We start from the raw sequence: 20,756 nt of genomic DNA on the forward strand, positions 1-20,756 counted from the left end.
TCTGCTGGGGGAAATATATTTTCTCATTTGTTCTTAGTAGGAAAGATTTAGGATCAAGGTCAGAAGCTTTTTCTGAGCACTATAGTTTTTTAGTTATTTGTGTTGTTTTTGCCTTGAAGCATGAATTTCCACTTTATCTTTCCACAAACCCTATCTATTTTCTATTTTCTTTTTTTTTTTTTTTTTTTTGTACAAGGTACCACTCTCTAAATGACTGATCAGATCTGAAGCATACTAGAAAGAAGGTTGTGAATCTTTATAATCAGAGTCAGAGGCAGCTATATTTTGCTTAAATTATATATTTTATTACAGTAAGAAAATTACATTTAAAAATTACATAGTTCATTATTATAATTTTAAAATTCAAAATTGTTTTAATTAAGTCTATTTTAAGCCATGTTTAGTTCCTGGGATTGCTAATTCCAGACCAGGCATGTGACCTCATTTATATGTGGTTTAACTGTGGGTATGTTAGTAAGACCTGCTTATGGTAATAAGTGCTGCTGACCCATACTTGCCTGAATTCTGTAAAGAAACTACATATGGTGCTCTAGTATCATTGAAAAATCTGGGAAGCTTAGGCAGAAAAAGATATTGTGTGTAAATCACAGCAGGAATCATTAAAAAATAGAACTAATGTTAAGATCAGTAGCCCTGGGACGCCTGAGTGGCTCAGTCAGTTAAACATCCAAATCTTGATTTAGGCTGAGGTCATGATCTTAGGGTGCTTGGGATCAAGCCCCATGTTGGGTTCTGGACTGACAGCAAGGAGCTTGCTTTGGATTCTCTCTCTCCCTGTCTCTCTGTGCTCCTCCCTTCCCTGTCTCTCAGAAAGAAAGAAAGAAAGAAAGAAAGAAAGAAAGAAAGAAAGAAAGAAAGAAAGAAAGAGAGAGAGAAAGAAAGAAAAGAAAAGAAAAGAAAAGAAAAGAAAAGAAAAGAAAAGAAAAGAAAAGAAAAGAAAGAAAAGAAAAGGAAGAAAGAAAGAGAAATAAAAACTTTTACAAAAAAATATCGGTAGTGCTTGGCAAGAAAATTCTAGAGGAAAATTATAAAATGAAGAATGTAATCTGGATCAGATTGTGTGTGGACTGGTCTGGGTTGTATCTTTAGGAGAAGATTGTCCATATTTTGAGAGAATGTCAAGGAGTCTGCATCTGAGAGTCAGGAGGGAATCTCCTTGTGGTTATAAAGAAGATATTTTACTTAACAAACAATACTCAACAGTGAAATATAGAAAGAAAAAGCAAAAATTTGGGGATGAATTCAAGAGTGCTTATAGGAAAGTACTGAAGTTTCATTGTTTTGTTTTGTTTTCTTTTCCTGACTCAGATGCTGATCTTATCATTGCCTTCCTCACTGGAACCATCCTGAAAATGGATTGTGGTTTAACAGCGAGCTCTATGACAACCTTAAACTCCAGTAATACCCTGTCCTCCACATTCTATCTCTCAGGTATCCCTGGCTATGAGGAATTTCACCACTGGATATCCATTCCATTCTGTCTCCTGTACCTTGTTGGAATCATGGGTAACTGCACCATCCTGCATATTGTTCGGACAGACCCCAGGCTCCATCAGCCCATGTACTACTTTCTGGCCATGCTTTCCCTCACCGACATGGGCATGTCCATGCCCACCATGATATCACTCTTCAGGGTGTTGTGGTCCATTTCCAGGGAAATCCAGTTCAGTACCTGTGTGGTCCAAATGTTTTTCATTCACACTTTCTCCTTCACGGAATCATCTGTGCTCTTGGCCATGGCCTTTGACCGCTACGTGGCTATCTGCCACCCTCTACGATATGCTACCATTCTCACCCCAAGACTTATCATGAAAATTGGAATTGCAGCCCTGCTTAGGAGTGCCTGTGCCATGATTCCACTTCTGGCTCGGCTGGCCTTCTTTCCTTTCTGCCACTCTCACATCCTTTCTCATTCATATTGTCTGCACCAGGACATGATCCGCCTTGCCTGTGCTGACACCAACTTTAATGTTATATATGGGTTGGTTCTAATCAGTGTGCTGTGGGGAATGGACTCTCTGGGTATTTTTGTGTCTTATGTGTACATCCTTCACTCTATATTAAAAATTGCATCACGTGAAGGGCGGCTTAAGGCTCTCAACACGTGTGCGTCTCACATCTGTGCTGTACTCATCCTATATGTGCCTATGATTGGGTTATCTATTGTCCATCGTTTTGCCAAACACTCCTCCCCATTGATCCATATCTTCATGGCTCACATCTACTTATTGGTTCCACCTGTGCTCAATCCAATCATCTATAGTGTGAAGACCAAACAGATCCGTCAAGGAGTCCTCTACCTACTTCTCCACACAAAAATCAGTTCTACTATGATGTAGGTATATCCTTAAAACAATGATGACATCAGTCTAAATGATGTAAATACATACTGATTGTTTGCTCTAGGTATGTTGGCATCAGAATTATCAGTGAAATACTGAAAGGCAGAAATGGAGCTAACAGAGTACCCTCAGAATGGCCAAAAGGAGAGAGTTGATGTCCACTGAGACCATACAGATTGACTTAACAAGTGCTTCATAAATTCCCTTTAAATATGAACATGTTGGTATTGAGTGTTTTAGAAATCATTTCCATCTGCTCCCTCCCATTTCTGATCCCAACCCTTTCAAGGTCATTTATCCATTAAGTTTGCCTTAAATATATTAAACCCATATTTCTTTGCTTCCTGATATTTATATTTCCAGGATATTTAATATTACCTTTATTGTTATATCAATGTGTTTCTATATCTGCATGTCCACTTATTCTCTCTTTTTTAAAGATTGGAAATTTTTTTCTTGATTTAAGAGAATATTAAGGCTCAAAACAGAAATTATCAAGTTTCATGGTACATCAGCATCATCTTTTAAAAGTCTGTACTCATGTTCCGCCTTTTCTGAGGAGATTTGTTTCCCTCAGGAATAGAAAATTGCCATCTGCATATTTTTCTTTTACTTAATTTTAAGAAATATTTTTTAGAATAATTACTGAGACTCAGTAATTTTTGAAAGCCTCTAGATATTGTCATATGAAGCCAGTGACTATAATCCATTGGATCAAATGTATCTTAATAATAATTTAGGGCTACACTACTTATTCAAATGTAAAAATAAATGTATCCCTGATGAATTTGGCTATGAGGAATTTCATTCATGTAACAATATAACCCACTGAGGTGTAGCAACTTATAAATTTGTGGTAGTAGGAGACAGTTACAGATTTAGGTCTCAATTTTATCTGTAACTCTTTTCAGTATACAAAACCATCTTTCCTTATAATTCTAAAATTATCTAGCACATAGCTGTGCATAGGGTGGTACAAAAAATACCTTGCAAATGTAACTGAATTTTCTTGGTTCATGGTCTACACTTGTTTAAAGGCAAAAAAATAAATTAAAAAATGAAGGGGGGAATGATACTTTTAAAATGCCTTATAATTCCCAATATTTGTAGAAGTCTTTTTTTAATGTTTATTTTTGAAAGAGAGAGAGAGAGAGAGAGAGAGAGAGAGAGAGAGAGAGAGAAAGAGGATGAGTGGGGGAGGGGCAGAGAGAAAGGGAGACAGAGAATCCAAAGCAGGCTCCAGGCTCTGAGCTGTCAGCACAGAGTCCTATGCAGGGCTTGAACCTGTGAACCATGAGATCCTGACCTGAGTCTAAGTCAGAGGCTTAACCAACTGAGCCACCCAGGTGCCCTGATACTTCCACTTCTGCAAGTTGATTTCACTTATGTCAAGTTCCCCTGCGTCAAGGTTGGCACTGCAATCAGCTGTTTATTCCCCGAACGGTTTAGCACAGATTCCCATGTTCTTTACACAATTTACAGAGGAGAATAAGAGAAAGAGATGATGTTGACTGCTATTGGCTTGCCTAACTTTCAGTTAAAATTCATGGGCAACTCCAATACTGTTCTATCATTTGATCATTCCTGGTACTATATATAAACTAATACCAAGACAACAGCTTCCAGTGGTCAAGTAATAACTGTTCATGTTTAGGTATATACCACCTGAATTAGAAGAGGAGTAAATAAAACTGTCATTACTAACCATAATTTTGAGTGGAGATTATATATAAGATTAAGGAAATATACACTTTATTAATTAAAAGGAGTCTACATGTATATGCTTACCTGAGAGAAAAACAAAAATGAATTCATTGAATGTTGATGATCCAGAGAAGTGAGACAACTTATTGCAATGGTAAGAGAATACCAATAAGCTAAGAACATTCCTTTAGTGAAGATACATAATTATGATGCTACTCAGTGGTTAGAGATGTAAATCAATGCAGTTTGTCTTCATATGTATTCTTATTTTTACATTAATTATATTTGTGCCTTCAGGTACTCCTGAACTCTGAAATTACATACCCTCATACGTAGTTCAAAGGGATATAGTAAGTCATGTATTTTAATTCACCAATATGAAATTATCCTGAAATTCTTCTATTGACACCTATTAACTACCTCACCACCAGACTTGAGAAATTATTAATTATCAGTCAGAAAACACTGGATAATATAATACTAAGCCACATTTTCCACTGAAGAACATTCAAGGTAGAGTTCAATAATATGATCTTCATTTAGAATTTTCCTACAGGTCAAATGCAGGTCTCAGCCTCACCTTTGCCATTGATCTCAGAGTCATGTCTAAGCGCAAATGTCCCAGTTGCTCCAAAAGAAAATAAACTGCTTTTCTCTATTGCCCAGAAAATTTATGTAATTTTTCCTTATTTAGACCATGGCCTTGATTTTTTTTGCCTACTTTGTGGTTTATATCTCAAATAATATACGACCATATATTTATTTCTTTATTCTTCTGATACATATTTTGTAGATCACGTGTATGCTGTATTTCTTGTTAGTATGAATACTCAGGGAAAGATACAAGTTTTGTGTCTTAATGAAAGAAATATTCAGATACTCTACACACACACACACACACACACACACACACACACAATTGTTTCCCAGGTAAGATAAAGGCATTTAGTTTAAAAAATAAAGAGTTCTGGAATTGTATGAAAGATGAAAATGGTAAATGAGAAAATAAAAATAACAATGGTAGGAAACGTTCATTGGTTTTCCAGAGTGTCTAAATGGAATGTCTACAGCTGGAAATAGGTTGTTTACAGACACAGGTGAGGCAATAGTTAAATTTACAAGGTCCTACTTTACCATACATTTAGAAATACTATGAAATTCCCATTTATGTCCAGATATCTTTGTGGTTTTTTAATGTTTTTTATTTATTTTTGAGAGAGAGAGACAGAGAGTGAGCAGGGGAGGGACAGAGAGAGAGGGAAACACAGAATCTGAAACAGGCTCCAGGCTCTGAGCTGTCAGCACAGAGCCCAATGCAGGGCTCAAATTCAGGAACCACAAGATCATGACCTGAGCTGAAGTCTAACGCTTCACTGACTGAGCCACCCAGGTGCCCCTGTCTGGAAATCTTTGTAAACATAATTTTGTAGAAATTTGTTTGTTTGTTTTTCTTCAGTAGGTATAGGAAAGCCATAGAAATCAGCAAACCTTGAGATAGAGGAATATATAAGGCCCTATAACCTCTAAGAAGTTGATGTCCTGACTCATGAAATATTTCCGTCTTATTCTTGGCAGGATATGCTGCAAATGCAACCAACTGGAAACACTGTTATTTCTCTCTTTTTTTGTCATTATTTTAATAACTCCTTGGAGGCAAAAACAATTTAAAGTTGATGCTGTTCAAATAAAAGTAACTGTCCTCTATCAAATATTCTCAGCAGCACACTCTCCAAAAGCTACTGAGAGTCAATAGCCTACTTTTATATAAGCTTAGTTACATAATTTCACAAATAAGCAGAATACTCATTAGCAAATAAAAAATATGAGACAAAGAGTAGTACCTGGCATGCCAAAACACCAGTTCATGTCAGGTTTTCAGTCTGTGCTATAATTTTTAGTTTAGTTTTCTAGATGTTACATGTGTGCCTGCAGATATCAAAGAAGTTGGGCCTGTGCATGGTAAAATAGATTAATACATTTGTAAAGTCATATCTAAAGATCTCTCACAAGTGAAAGCTGACAAAATTAAATATAATTTCAAAGATGGATAGTAAAAAATCATGGAAGAGACATTTGTGGGAGGTGTCATCAGAAGTTAAATTGCAGACTACATGGAGTCAGATGATAGCATGGCCTCTACTGGATGCCTTATGCTTTGCATCTTACATCTTCCAACTAATCCACTGACTTCCATGGATATTGGAGCTTTCTGACAATATAGATGATTGAGAAGTCACTCTTTATTTGTACGATTATTTATCATCTATCTATGTCGAGTTACTTGAGGGAAATGAAAAGTCGTAGTATATTGATACTATCTTCAAAAATTCCAGAAGAGTGAGAGAAAAATATGTACATGTGAATTGTGAACATATGAATGTTTCTCAGTGATATATATTTCATTTTCTCAAGTTAGAAATTAATTTCATAAGGATTATTCTAGAAATAATAGGTGACTCTAAAGTACTTCAGCTATAATTTCAGTAGATTACCTAGAATACGGGTACGTATCTCTCGGGTTTTAACACAGTATACAACAGGGTTGAGAACAGGAGGAATCAATAGGTATATATAACCCATGACAATGTGCACCATAGATGGAACATGTTTCCCAAAACGATGGATAATGGATACACCCAGCATAGGGACATAAACCAGAAGCACAGCACAGATGTGGGAGACACAAGTGTTAAGGGCCTTAAATTGTTCTTCCCGGGAGGCAATGCCTAGCACAGTAATCAGGATTTTCAAATAAGATAGGAGAATGAGTACAGAGTCCACACTAAAGGTGATGAGAATGATGATGAGGCCATAGATGCTATTTATTCGGTGGTCAGAACAAGAGAGCTTGATTATATCTGGGTGCAGGCAGTATGAGTGGGAGAGCACATTAGCCTTACAAAACCTCAGTCGTTTGATGAGAAAGGGTCCTGGGAAGATGGCAGCCACAGCCCGTAGCAGAAGCCCCACACCTATCTTGACAATGGTAGAATCAGTCAAAACAGTAGTATACCTGAGTGGGTTGGAGATGGCCACATAGCGGTCAAAAGCCATGGTGAGGAGGATGCCTGACTCCATTAAGGAAAACACATGGATAAAGAACATCTGGATGAGGCAGGCATCAAAGTCTATTTCCCGAACATTAAACCAGAAAAGCTTGAGCAGGGTGGGCAGGGTGGTAGCACAGATTCCAAGGTCACTAGCAGCCAGCATGGAGAGAAAAAAGTACATGGGTGTATGAAGTGGCCGTTCCACTTTAATAACCACTAAGATGGTGACGTTACCCATTAGGGCAATCAGGTAGAGGACACAAAACAAAATGGAAATCACTGGATGTGAGTCTTCCAGACCAGGAAAACCACTCAGAAGAAAAGGTCTGTAGCTACTACCATTGAAGAAGACCATGATGTGTCATTTGGAGCGCAGAAATCAACAATCTTTGTATATAGATTAAGAGAGTCTGGATTAGCACCCCATCGCCATGATTCTTATTTCATGAAGTTTACATTCTGTGCTTGTGCTGTTGACTACACAAGTCCCCTTCACCACCTATTCAAAGCTGTAGTCAAAGAGAAACACGAAGTCACTAGTAAACTTATAGACAAGAGATCATAAGAAGAAACTCATATGAGCTATTTAATTTCCACATATAACACTATCTTAATAAAGACATGAAAAATCATATGAAAACAGTCTCTAAATTTTTCTTCCATTTTTTTTCATATAACCTGTGGCATGGTTGCTAGGCAAGGACAATCTAAAACTACTTTAAAAATTAAAGTCTAGGGAAATAGGTGGAAAGGGGAGAAACCTCTCTTGATTCTTATGCTTGCTATCTGTCTTCTTGGCCACGAAAGCAATTGATGGTGACAGTTAGGGAAATAGGAATGTCATCCATACAGAGTCTTTGCAGTGAGAATAGCCTCATATCCCTCATATCCCTGATTAAATTAGAATCTTTATCAATACATAATCCCAAGGTCCTATTAGGATAAGATGCTGACTCTATTATTTCTGTATCTTTATCCTCTCTCAACTTCACCTTAAAGGTGTGTACGAAAGAATAAGACTGGAGTCCAAGGAGTTCATAATTAATACACAGGACACATAAAAAATGAGCTTTAAAGAGTTCTGACTAACATCTGAAGTTGTACACAAGTGAGCTCCACTGTGCATTGCCTTACCTCACCAGAGGTTCTGTGGGGATAAAGATGAGCAGTCACCTCACCTGTGGAGACCTTCAGTTCTCTCATGACTTATAGCTTTTCCAAATGAGCTCAGCTATAGACATGTTTCCTAACATCAAAGGTTCCCAAGGGCATAGAGGGGGATGGCCTGCCCATGCTGTCAGGGAAAGAAGCTATTGGGAATTAGAGATTAGGTTCAGAACTCAGGTTCTAATTTCATTAACTCCTGATTTCCTCATTTTTGCTTAGTTTAAGGAGATAGATGCAGATATGCCCTGGCTTAAGACATTTTGCTGTCACTCTTATAGCTCTCACTCCTTGGAAAAAGAATCTAGAATACATGAAATTAATATTATTTATCAATACATACTAATTATATGTAGCATAGTGGGCAATCAGGTGAAATTTAGGAAACAATCCTCTGTTCTCTTCAGTCTACAGTTTCATTGCCATCAAATATATCTTGGAAGCAGTTCTGGAAAAATGAATTCTAATTTGGGGTGAGACAATTAAGGTCAGAGTTCTGCTATGATAATTCCAAAGTAATAGCAATTTCCCTTGAAGCCCCCTCCCTAGATATTTGGAAAGTAATAACATACTTCTAAATAGTGTGTGGGTCAAAGAAATCAAAAGAAACATTAGAAAACAGTTTAAAGCCAATGAAAATGAAAACAAAACATGTTCGAATTAGTGAGAAACCACTAACACATAACTTTTTTTTTCACAAAGGAAAAAAATGCAGGATTGTTAATAAGAAGCAATATTTGTTTCTATCTCCCTGGATTTACAACTCCCAATCTCTGCTAACAGATTGGTTTGTAATGTTTCAGACTTCTCATGATGCCGAGGTGTATACAAAAGATATGTTTTAGGCAACCACATAATGTTTAATTCATAGAAAGTGTCTTTAATCAATTAAAAGTGTATCCTGATGGCTTCACTTCTGTGCTTGATAACATGAGGAAGCAGCCATAGACAAAAGCTTATGTCTTGGAGTGCCTGGCTGGCTCAGTCAGTTAAGCATCTGACTCTGGTTCAGGTCATGATCTCACATGCTTGTGAGTTCAAGCCCCACATTGGGCTCTCTGCTGTCAGCCCAGATCCTGCTTCAGATCCTCTGTCCTTCACGCTCTCCCCTCTATCTCTCTCTGCCCTTCTACTGATCATATAAGCTCTCTCTTTCTCAAAAATAAATAAACATAAAAGCTTATGTTTCAAACAACCTACTCCAGATTCACTCACATACAAACAAAAGAAGATTGTTATTTTTTTTATTTTTTAAGTTTATTTATTTATTTTGAGAGACAGAGAGAGCATGTGAGCAGGGGAGGGGCAGAGAGAGAGCGAGCAAGAGAGAGAATCCCAAGCAAGCTCTGCACTGTCAAGCACAGAGCCCAACATGGGCTCACCCTCACAAACCCTGATATCATGACTTGTGCCAAAATCAGCAGCAGGACGCATAACCGACTGATCCACCCAGGCACCCCGCAAAAGAAGATTCTTTAATCTCAGTGGAGGCACTGATGTCTTCTGACTGTGAACTTTATTGTAGTCATAGTTTTCTCTTAATTTTAAAGGTCCAATATGCTTCAGAACCAAGACTAAGCATCTTCACTATGAATCTTCTGGCTCATACAAGTGGAATAAGTCTCCCTGTTTATTCATATAACTTTCACTGAATTGTTCACTTGGGAATTTAATCCTTGGTTTGCATAGGTTTCTCCACTATTAGAATGCTAATATCTAAAGCTAGGGATCAGTCCTACTTATCACTGTATCCTTGGGGTATAAAACATCGCCAAGGCTTTTATATAAATGAAAATAAAGGCAGAAGAGAATGAATGGACAAATGAGTATGAAAGACTCAGCACCATCTCACGACTGAGTGGAGCCAGGGGTTTTCATCATGTCATTGTCAAATAATACCAATTTCCACCCCAGTACTTTTCTTCTCCTTGGCCTTCTAGGGATGGAGGCCATTCACACTTGGCTCTCATGGCCCTTCTGCCTATCTACCTGAGTGCTCTGCTGGGTAATTCTTCTCTTTATTGTCAGAACAGATTCCAACCTGCATGACCCCATGTACTTCTTCCTCTGTATGCTCTCTGTGGCTGACTTGTTCATCTCCATCACCACTGTGCCCAGATCCTCAGCATTTTTTGGCTCCATGGTAGGGAGATCTATTTTGAAGAACACTCACACAAGTGTTTCTCATTCATTCACTATGCAACATGGCCTCAGGGTTTATCTTGGCCATGGCCTTTGACCGGTATATGGCAATCTGTGATCCTCTGAGACATTTTGCTATCCTGACACATAGAGTCATCAAGAACTTGATTTCTCTCCATGGGGGTTTGCTCTTCAGTCCTCAACCCTTCATGCCTCAGTGGCTTCCTTACTGCAGAACTACTGTCATCTCTCACACTTACTGTGAATTTATGGCTCTAATCAGGCTACCTTGTGAAGACACAAGGATCTGCAGAATCTGCAGGCTGACTGCTGCCTTCCTTGCTGGAGGTTATTTCATATTAATCCTACGTTCCTATGTTATCATCCTTTACACTGTCTTCCATCTTCCATCCAAAGGTGCTAAGCTCAAGACCTTGGAAACATGTGGATCTCATGTGTGTGTGTGATCTTAGTGATCTATGCTCCAGCCTTTTTCTCCTTCCTCACTCACAGATTTGGTGGCCATATGGCTCCTCATATTCACATCTTTGTGGCTAGCATCTACCTCCTTGCTCCATCCATGGTGAATGATCTATAAGAACCAAGACGATCAGAGATCGATTCCTCCAAGCTTTTACTTCTCACAAATTCTGAAACAACAACCTCATCAACTATTCTTTTGTTAAGATTCATTTACTTACATGGGGGAAAAATATTAACCCTCTTTCTAAAAGCCTGAATCCCTATATCTTCTATTTTTAATATTTAAAGTATTAATTAGCATTGACTAGATTTTGTTCTCAGGAGAACTGCTTGGAAGGTGGCTGATTTAAATGATATATTCTTAATATATTTCCCTGATAATGTAATATATCCACTATTATGTGGTCTTATCTACTATGTTTGCTGCCACAAGACTATCCTGTTGTTCAGTCTTATCTCCTTTATCAGAGGTGTTTTATTGACTCATTATCTCTGACTTTCATTGTGATGCTGTACATTTGTAGGTCTTACTTGATGGGATTATTTATATCTCTTAAACACTAAGACTGAAGGCATTTTAAATCTGCAATCCTGGAGATCTGGATGATTTTGACCAAATTTTCTGAACAGATGAAGAAACTCTCATGATGTTCCTTCTAGAGTTCTTCCTGGAATTTTTGGTAACATATTCTCATTTCACTCTGTCTAGCTAAAATTCTTTTAAAGTTTTTAAATGAAATCTCTTCCTAAAAACACTCTTCCAGAAAACCTGATGATATCAAAAACTGTCCTACCATTCTTTTATCTGTTTCCTCAGTGTGGTTCAAATTGACTCAGTTGATTCTTTGAAAATATTTATAGCCCCCTCTCCCATTTGATGATCTTGCATATTCTAATCCCATCTGCTCCTTATCTATTATTTTAAATAGAGAAATATTCTGTTATGGTATTTTCTTATAATTCATTTTTCTAGCTACTCTTGACTGTGATATACCTCTTTTCTTTTTTTGAAGTTCAATACTCATATTTATATGGACTATTTTGTAGGGTAAGTCATTATGGGTATGTGATATAAAGATTATAGTTTCTTTATGATCTATTGTATTCCTGATAATGTTCAAAATTAGCCTTTAATAGCATAGGTTAGCAATTTCTTCTGTGGCTAGAATACCTCTCTCAATGTCTATTTATTAAGTATCGTGTCACCTTTAACCTTGAATTTTTTATTTCTTCTTTCTGGACAAGTGTTTAAGTTGGAATCAGATGGGTAAATTGGAAATAACTTCACTGTTTAGGTGTCTATATTTATTAATTCTGATTTAAAAAATGATGAAAATTTGCCAGTGAACATAGAAAGGAAAAGAAATTAAAGAGGAAAAGAGTCCAGTTAGAAAAAACAGACTGATACCCTCAGAAGCATCTTCATATTCATGTTTATTCTAAGTCTACACTGTTCTACTTAATATAAAAGTGACGACTTTGGCTCATGATCCCATTCTCATAGGTAAAGTATTTTGTTGTTTGAGGATTTTTGTTTTGTTTTTGGTTTTTGGGTTTTGGTGTGAATTTTAGTTAATATTGAAGAAATAATTTCAATTATTTATAGATCAATGGCAACACTTATTCTGGAGTAGTCAGGAGCCTAGGCTACCTATCACACAATAGGTCAGCCAGGTATTCAATCAAAGAAGATTCGTTCAATGAATGCACACTAGAATTCTGCTCTAATGTAGGCATGGTAGTAGGTGCTGAGGATGTAGTAAAAAAACAAGTCTGCTATGAAGCAGATGGGTTTCATAAAATGTTGATCTAATGGAGAGAGAGCATTTGGGAAATTACATAAAATAAACTATGTAACTCGTAAGTTGAGTGAAGAATTTTGCATTCTGAAAATGTGTTATAAAAATGGATGAGATGCTCTGAGAGAACAAAGGATGAGACTACTTTTTTTTATTTTTATTTTTTTTAACCTTTATTTATTTTTGAGACAGAGAGAGACAGAGCATGAATGGGGGAGGGTCACAGAGAGAGGGAGACACAGAATCTGAAACAGGCTCCAGCCTCTGAGCTGTCAGCACAGAGCCCGACGCAGGGCTCAAACTCACAGACTGTGAGATCATGACCTGAGCCGAAGTCGGACGCTTAACTGACCAAGCCACCCAGGCACCCCGAGACTACTTTTTTTAATGTTTGTTTATTTTGAGAGAGAGATCACACATGCATGAGTAGGGGAGGGGCACAGAGAGAAGGACAGAGAGAATCCTAAGCAGGCTCTATGCTGTTGGTGTGGGGCCCAATGTGTGGCTGGATCCCATGAGTCATGAGATCATGACCTGAGCAGAAACCAAGAGCCGGTTGCTTACACAACTGAGCCACCCTGAATGGGGGCTACTTTAGATAGTATGATCAGATTATCCATCAGCAGCGATCTATAATATAATGGAAGCATTTTTTTGAAAAGCTGGAGAAAGAAAAATCTATGGAAAGGATAAGAGTAAGTAAAAAACAAAACAAAACAAAAACCTGGAGGTAGAGAAAAGCTCAAGTTAACAAAACCTGGAGGTAGAGAAAAGCTCAAGTTATTTAAGGACAGATACAATAACAGTGTGTTGGGAACAACGTGGACAAAAGAGAGAGCTGTAACAAATGCATTTGGGGAAGGCTACACAAACCAAACACATTAATCCTTAGAACCACAGAATTGTATGTCTGAGGGCCACTGATGCAATAGAGAAGGACAATGAAATGAGACCATTTTTAACCACTAATTTAAGATAAAGCTGGAAGAAGAGAGGACATCCTTGGAAGAATGCAATCAGCACTCACCTAAAATACGTGGAGAGCAGAGAACTTCTAGGAGTAGTGAAGCTCCAAGGAAGGCAAAATTCTCAAACCTTGTAAGTCTTCTATGCTAAGTTCCATCTCCTGTTTTGGAAAGAGTGGGGCATGGAGGTGTAAAATGGAGACATCTGAGTTGGAAAATCTGAAAATTTTGAAAATTCAGCTTAAAACACAAAAAGAAAATAAAATGACAACAACAACAATGGGGGGACTAAAAGTCAGATGGAGAAAGTTTGTTTATATGAGAGCAATCCCTTATGACAGAAGACTTAACTTTTTCCCAAGAACCTTGGGAAATGGTGCCAATATGTTGCTAATTTGGCTCTTGGAAGCTTGGAAAAATGATGATCCATACTGACTGAAATAAAGCACTAGAAATGCAATTGTACAAAAATGCTGAGAGAGATGTACATGATAGAGTAGAGAGACTCTGCAATGCCAGTAAATGCACTATGCACCCATGTAAGGTATTACAGAATATTTTATGCCAACTATGCACCCATGTAAGGTATTACAGAATATTTTATATATTAAAATATATTATATACATTATAATACAATACATAATAATATATATACATATATATTGTATATAAAATATAATACAATATATATAAATATATATAGTATGCAATATATATAGAAAAATATATTATATAGTATAGTATATATAGTATAACATAACTACATGTTTTGTCTCTGTTTAAGCAAATATTGGAGATAGATAGTGGGTCAGTGAACTATTGAAAACACAAGCAATTAATGGTACCAATTGCAACTGTTATGCCAGAAGTTGGTTTTGGCTGGATTTTTCAGCTACGTGACATGTAGATATTGATCTGGCAGATGCGTTATTTTTCAATCCTATCAGAAAGAAAGTTAATAAATAGTGCACACTCACAAGGGAAACAACAACATAATATAAATACAGTCATGCCCAAAATTGTCTTTTTTTTTCTTTTATTTATTTTTGTTGTTGTGATTATTTATTTTTTTCAATATATGAAATTTATTGTCAAATTGGTTTCCATACAACACCCAGTGCTCATCCCAAAAGGTGCCCTCCTCGATACCCATCCCAAAATTTTCAACGGAGGATGTCATCTTGGTTCATGTTAAAAGATTAGTTGAGCCATAATTGAAAAGTTTGTTGGCGGCCTTGGTAAGACATATGTGTTCGAAAGAGTGGGAAATAAACCTTCTGAATATTAAGTGGATTATTTCAACAGCGAGTTTTTGAAGAGGCTGTTTGTCTCAGACATGTTCTCAAATTAAGGATAAATGTTTGAAACTGACATTTTCCATTACAAAAATTAAGCACGATTCATGGTATACTTTTTCATGTGCTTGAGACAATATATTTTGCAGGTGGAATTCTTTCTGCAAACCATTTATCAAGTCACACAAAAGACTTTAACCTTCGGGTTAGGTTTAAAGCAAGAAAGAGTTACGAAGCAGGTCTTGGCTGCAGTGTACACAGCCTGAGGGTTTAGGCCATGGACCTGGCAGTCTCTAGGCTGTTATATTACCAGTGGAAAGATATCATGTGGAATTTATGGTTAATTCCAACAAGAGAATCACATTGTAGATCTCTGTAATACTTGAGAAAAGCCATGCCACGTGCAGAAAAAAATATACACCATTAAAACTAACAAAAACCAGTAGCAGCGGCAGTTTCTGAAGCCAACCTGAGTTTCCAGGGACAGGGCATCCTCCCCTCAGAAGAATAGAGCACCCTACTCAGGTGCTTCTTCCGGTCCCACGCCAACAGAATTTACTGAGGTGGGAGGGGCGAGAGCTCTTCCAGTCTGGCCAATCACAGATCCCCAGCCTGGGATTGAGGGGTGGAGTCAGGTGTTCAGGCAAGTGATTGGCTGGGAAATGGTCCTCTCCACCAATGGGAGGGGCGGCGGAAAGAGGGGCGAGGCCTGGCTGCCTTAGTGCTTCCTGGAAGTCTCTGGCTGGAAAGATTCCAGAGGCAGGGAAGGGGCGCCTGGAAACAGTGGAGAGACAGCGGAGGCGGTGCAGTCCCGGATCCTGCAGGCAAGTGAGGGTGGCTTGAGGAATCTCGAAGCCAAGAATCAGGTCCTCTCTGTCCACTCTGAGGCAAGCCCTTCTTGGCCGACCCTGCTATCCCCGGCTGACCGCGTGGCCCTGTCTCCCTGTGTGGGCCGGTGTTGGATGTAGCCCTGGGTCCTCATCCCTGGCTCTCAGCATCTGACCCGGTGAGAAGCCCCAGGAAGGCAGGAAGTTGGAAAGAAGTAAGGCAGAGAGGGACTAAAAAGAAATGGGACTCAGTTTTATAGCAAGACAGGTTTCCTGTAGCTGTCTTGGAAAGTAGCCTGGGGCTATAGCACAGGTTCACAATTGTTTTGTACCATGAGTCAAACTGCACGCCCCGTGAAGCTAGGCATTGGTGAAGTCCAAGTTGTCCTAGTGCAAGAAACACTCGTGTTTAGGAGGAAAATAGTTCCTTTTATTCTTGAGCCACTCCTTTTCTGGCTCTGGCCTTGTCTGTGTTGTCACTCTCCTGTCCTTACCTGTTGCACTCACCCCCACCTTTTCCTTTCATGTCTGTGCCAGCCTCCTGTCTCTCCAGAAACTCTTTCTGGCCACCATTCTTAGAGCTGTTTCTCCTGCCAGGAGCCTCCTGTTGTTCCCTTTCCCGACCCTACTTCATTGTCTATAATCCCCAGTAAAGGGAGGAGGAGTCCCGGGAGAGTTGACGGTGTTTGGACTCTCCTTTTAGTAGTGTATGAAAGGATTTCCCCCAAAGCAGTCCTTTGATGAGCTATTCCCCCCAGCTATGGCCCCTTTTATTTCCACAGGCCTTGGGCTGTCAGCTTGCTTTCCAAGACCTTCCTTACACTCTCTCAGCAAAGATACAATGTTACAGTATTTATGTTGAGGGTCAATAAGGAAACTTACTATGCTATGTTTATGCAAGGCATTGAACATCTCTAAAACAGGTGATAGAAAATGGGAGCCATGGAGGATAAGCAGTATGAGTTGCATGTTTCTGCCCCCAAATGAGGTGTTAGTGTGCCAGCACACCCTCAGTCCTGGGCGTGGTGGGGATCTGCTCTGTGAAGCCAGCCTGAGGAGAAGTGGTTGAGCTTTGGGAGCTACATGCCTGAGGCCTGTGAACTCCAACTCTGTTCGTGGTCTTTCCCTGTGGTTCACAGTCTAGCAACCACCTAGCATGTGCAGCAGCATTTACTGCAGGCAACATTCTCCAACCTGCAAGAGACCACTTGCCCTTCCTACTCATCCCATCCAACTGGGATCTTCTTCCTCTAGCTTGCTGTACTTTAGATATCATTAGGATTTACCAGGTTTCAGTGAGTTCTACTACCAAGGCTGATGCATTTTTAGGAATCTTAGATGAGTTGGCAAAGGTTTATGTTTAAATATGTTAATTACTGGACAGTGTAGAGAATGGGTTAGAAGGGTTTGTCAGATGGTCTGGGTTGCTGGGATCCTTGTTCACTTTTTCATGTATTTTTTTTTTTTTTAGTAGTAGAGAAACAAGGTTTCTACCTTATGTTTTCTCTTACCCACTTATTGAAGTATATATTTTTTATGTTTATCTCCTTTGAGAGAGGAGAGAGAACTCACATGAGTGAGGGAGGGCCAGAGAGAGAAGAAGAGAGAGAGAATCTCAAACAGGTTCTGTACTTCAGTGCAAAGCCCAGTGCAGGGCTGGAATCCGTGAACCGTGAGATCATGACCAAGATTTCAACATTCAGCATGGCTTGACATGAACCATGAGATCATGTCAAGGTTTCAATATTCAACCAACCGAGTCACCCAGGCACCCGTTAATGAAATAATGTACTGAATATGTTCCTTTGTCTTCCCTCCACAATAAGTCATTGAGAGCCTTAAGAAGGTATTTTGCTCGTAATATCAAGGAGAAAATTCTCTCTTCCCATGTACTTTATTTTGGAAACAGACACAATTTTCTTATTCATCTAAAGAAACTTCTAAGCTGATCTGGTAATGAATATAAATAGTAATTCTTAGGCAAATAAAAACAAACAAAATATTAACAATTTTTTTGTTGTTATTTTACTTGACCCTGGTAGGTACAGAGATACAGAACACCAGCCCATGGAACAAAATGTGACTATTTGGCCAGACTGCCCATAATTCCCCAAATTCTGTGAGATCAAGAAAATTATGTGGTCCATCCCAGTTCATTATAAGATGGGAATCATTTACCTTGGATCAGGGACAAGTGGGGCCAGAAGACACAAGCACAAGCCAGTGTTCCAGGTCGCCACATCGACTATCACTCCTAATACCTTCACTTCTCCCTCAAGTCACATCTATTGTCCCATAATAGTTACTTATGACCAGCTAAAGGAGAAAGAAATAAGTCTAGACTGATTGAATAAAATAGACTGCCTCTACACTACAGTACCACTCAGGAGTGTCCTTGACAGATAAAAGTGAAGGGAAACGCACCTGAGATTTGGAGCTTCCAGCAAAGGCAAATGTGCCCAATAGTTACAGCTTCAGAAGGTGTACCCGATCATCCTTTGGTGTTTAAAAAGAAGTGACCTGCGGTAAGAATATATGTAGACCCCCAGAAATTTATGAAAGACTAATTGGTCAGGAGGTTGGACAGAGAAGTAATGAAACACTGGACAAAAGCGTTCTGTAGAAGAGACATACAGCTGACCCAAAGCAGAGGACACCCGAGTAAAGGTGTTTGTGTTTACAGTTAATATCCACCAGAGAGCTTCAAGCATGGAAGGAGCTTGAAACAACCAGTTAGGCAGAATGGTGTGGCCAGAAGTCATCCTCTGTCATCAGTCACCCTCAGTGTTGGAACAAGTGTGAAACGTATGCAGTAGACATGAGGGTAGAGATGGAAGTTGTGCATGAATCCAACTGTGTGGGTCCCCACTGTCATCGTTGCTGCTGAATGTGCAGCCTTCCAGAAACAGAGCTGATGTGGACACCAACCAGCCACTTAGTGTCAGGTTAATTACAATGGACCTCTTTTGCCCTGAAAGAATCAGCAATTCATCATGATTGGAGTTGATTGTATTCAGTCAGTTACTTTATGGAATTGCCTTCTCTGTTTTTAGGACCTCAGCAAACAAAAGTAACTGAAGGTTTACAAAGTAATTGATCCTCCCAGATAGGATCTCATCCAACTTTGTAGCGGTGGAGGTGCAACTCTGGGCTAGTGGTCATGGCACCTGTTAGTCTTCTTACATATCACATGACCCAGAAGCTGTAGGCCTACAAGGGATGGAACAGCCTTGGAAGGTGCTGCTGAATTGCTAGTTTGGAGGTGATACCAGCGGAGATTGGGTGGCTTCCTCCAGGAGACGGCAAATGCCCTAAATCAGCGGATGGAGGTCTGTAAGTGCCCCCAGATCAGGTAGGATTTTTTTTTTTTTTTTTTTGCTTTGAAGGAAATGTTTTTTTCTTGCCTCAAAATATCCTTTTCTTTGCTCTGAATATGCGGTCATATAAGAGGCAGAATCAGGCACTTGTGAAGTTACATTTTATTAATTTCAAAAATGGTTTCATTCTTAGCCATATCTTGATATGCTAAATATACTAATGATCTCGAAAGTCATACTTTTAGGTTTAATTATTAAATCTATCTTGTAAAACTTCTAAATAACTATTTCTAAAGTTATTTTTATTGTTTTGGTTTCATCTATTTTTATCAGCATTTGTTCCTTCTCTAACTTTTAATGTCTTGAAATCTGGTATTGTATTTTTATTTCTTGTTTTAAAAAAAGTTTAGGTACTTAAGACCATAATTCTGACGGGGAAAAATATATCTAATTGAAAGCCATATACATTCATATGTAAATTTCAGTTTCATGAAACACATTAATTGATCTTTGCTTTTCCAAATATATGAGGAAGCAGACTCCAAGCTCTGACCTGTCAACACAGAGCCCGATTCAGAGCTCAACCCGTGAACTGGGAGATCATAACTTGAGCCAAAGTCAGATACTTAACGGACTGAGCCACCCAGGCACCCCGGGAATTTTATTTTTTAATAAATATGTAGAAAAAAAAAAACATACCTGGTTTGGGCACTAATCTAAGAAAAATTTACTCATTAGTTTCAGCATGTTTCTGTGTAAAAATAATGAACTCTATAATGGAGAAACAGGTGTGATATTCATAACTCTTTGCTTAAGAACTAATAGTCCTTTGAGACTTAATTTCTTCTTATCTAAATTGGGAATGATAAACCATATCTATTTGGGGCCATATTTAAGCAAGATAATGAATCTAAAGCACTTAGCTAAATTATAAGTATGTTACTGCTCTAGGCACTTAGCAAAATGCAACTTTGTGTTTTGTAACTCTCCTTTATATCCTGGCAAGTTGTGTTTCTTGGCTTTTGGAGCTAGGTAACCTCAGAGCACAGGCTGTTAAGAAGCAGGGCAGTGGTGGGCTTTGTAAAAGGACAAGTGATGGTCCCGTTATGGAAAGAGATCTTTGCCAGGATATTTGGAAGAACCTCAGATATCAGAAGTTTGCCTCTAGGAACTATACACAATTTGGTCTTGACCACAAACCATCTCAGAGGCATTTGTTGGTTGAGGTGATCCCAGTTCAGGTAGGATTTTTTTTTTCTTTAGGATTAAACATTATTTTCTTGACTCTGAAATTGACCTTTCTTTTCTCTGAATATGCAGTCGTGAAAGAGGCAGAGGCATGGCACTTGTGAAGTTACATTTTATTAAGTAAGCTTTCTTATTAAATAATTGCAAATGAAATAAAAAAGTTGGACAGGAGAAAGAAAATTAGAATTAAAATGAATGAAGACTGCTAATATCAGTCTTAACCTGAACAGATTTTATTTCATTCTAACTATAGCTTGTGAAATAAATACCTTTTAATGCATCTCTTTAAGTTTGCACACATTGAAGTGAATCCCCCAACAATGTGCACACAGAGTTCAACCTGTCTGCATCCCTAGGAAGCAAAAGTATTTTTTACATGAGCATAACCATTTAATAGG

At 38.5% G+C, this 20,756-nt stretch overlaps 2 protein-coding genes and 1 pseudogene across 2 annotated transcripts; 2 read left to right on the plus strand and 1 right to left on the minus strand.

The window, feature by feature from the left end:
• The first annotated feature begins 1,400 nt into the window (after nucleotides 1-1,400).
• Nucleotides 1,401-2,360, plus strand: LOC109267005 (olfactory receptor 51L1-like). The gene has a single exon (XM_019449521.2). The coding sequence runs from the start codon at nucleotides 1,401-1,403 to the stop codon at nucleotides 2,358-2,360; it is 960 nt and encodes a 319-aa protein (XP_019305066.2).
• A 4,179-nt stretch (nucleotides 2,361-6,539) lies between these two features.
• LOC109267006 (olfactory receptor 51G2-like) lies at nucleotides 6,540-7,472 on the minus strand. The gene has a single exon (XM_019449522.2). It carries the CDS (start codon nucleotides 7,470-7,472, stop codon nucleotides 6,540-6,542), a length of 933 nt encoding a protein of 310 aa, XP_019305067.2.
• Nucleotides 7,473-10,160: 2,688 nt separating this feature from the next.
• On the plus strand, nucleotides 10,161-11,077 carry LOC109267007 (olfactory receptor 52D1-like; annotated as a pseudogene).
• Nucleotides 11,078-20,756: the final 9,679 nt, after the last annotated feature.

The sequence above is a fragment of the Panthera pardus genome, unplaced genomic scaffold (genome assembly GCF_024362965.1).
Source record: "Panthera pardus isolate Hobbes unplaced genomic scaffold, ASM2436296v1 HiC_scaffold_12, whole genome shotgun sequence".
Lineage (NCBI taxonomy): Eukaryota > Metazoa > Chordata > Mammalia > Carnivora > Felidae > Panthera > Panthera pardus.

Bases quoted from the DNA above. Each gene is read 5' to 3' on its own strand.
- LOC109267005 (XM_019449521.2), top strand. From the start codon at position 1,401: ATGACAACCTTAAACTCCAGTAATACCCTGTCCTCCACATTCTATCTC.
- LOC109267006 (XM_019449522.2), bottom strand. From the start codon at position 7,472: ATGGTCTTCTTCAATGGTAGTAGCTACAGACCTTTTCTTCTGAGTGGT.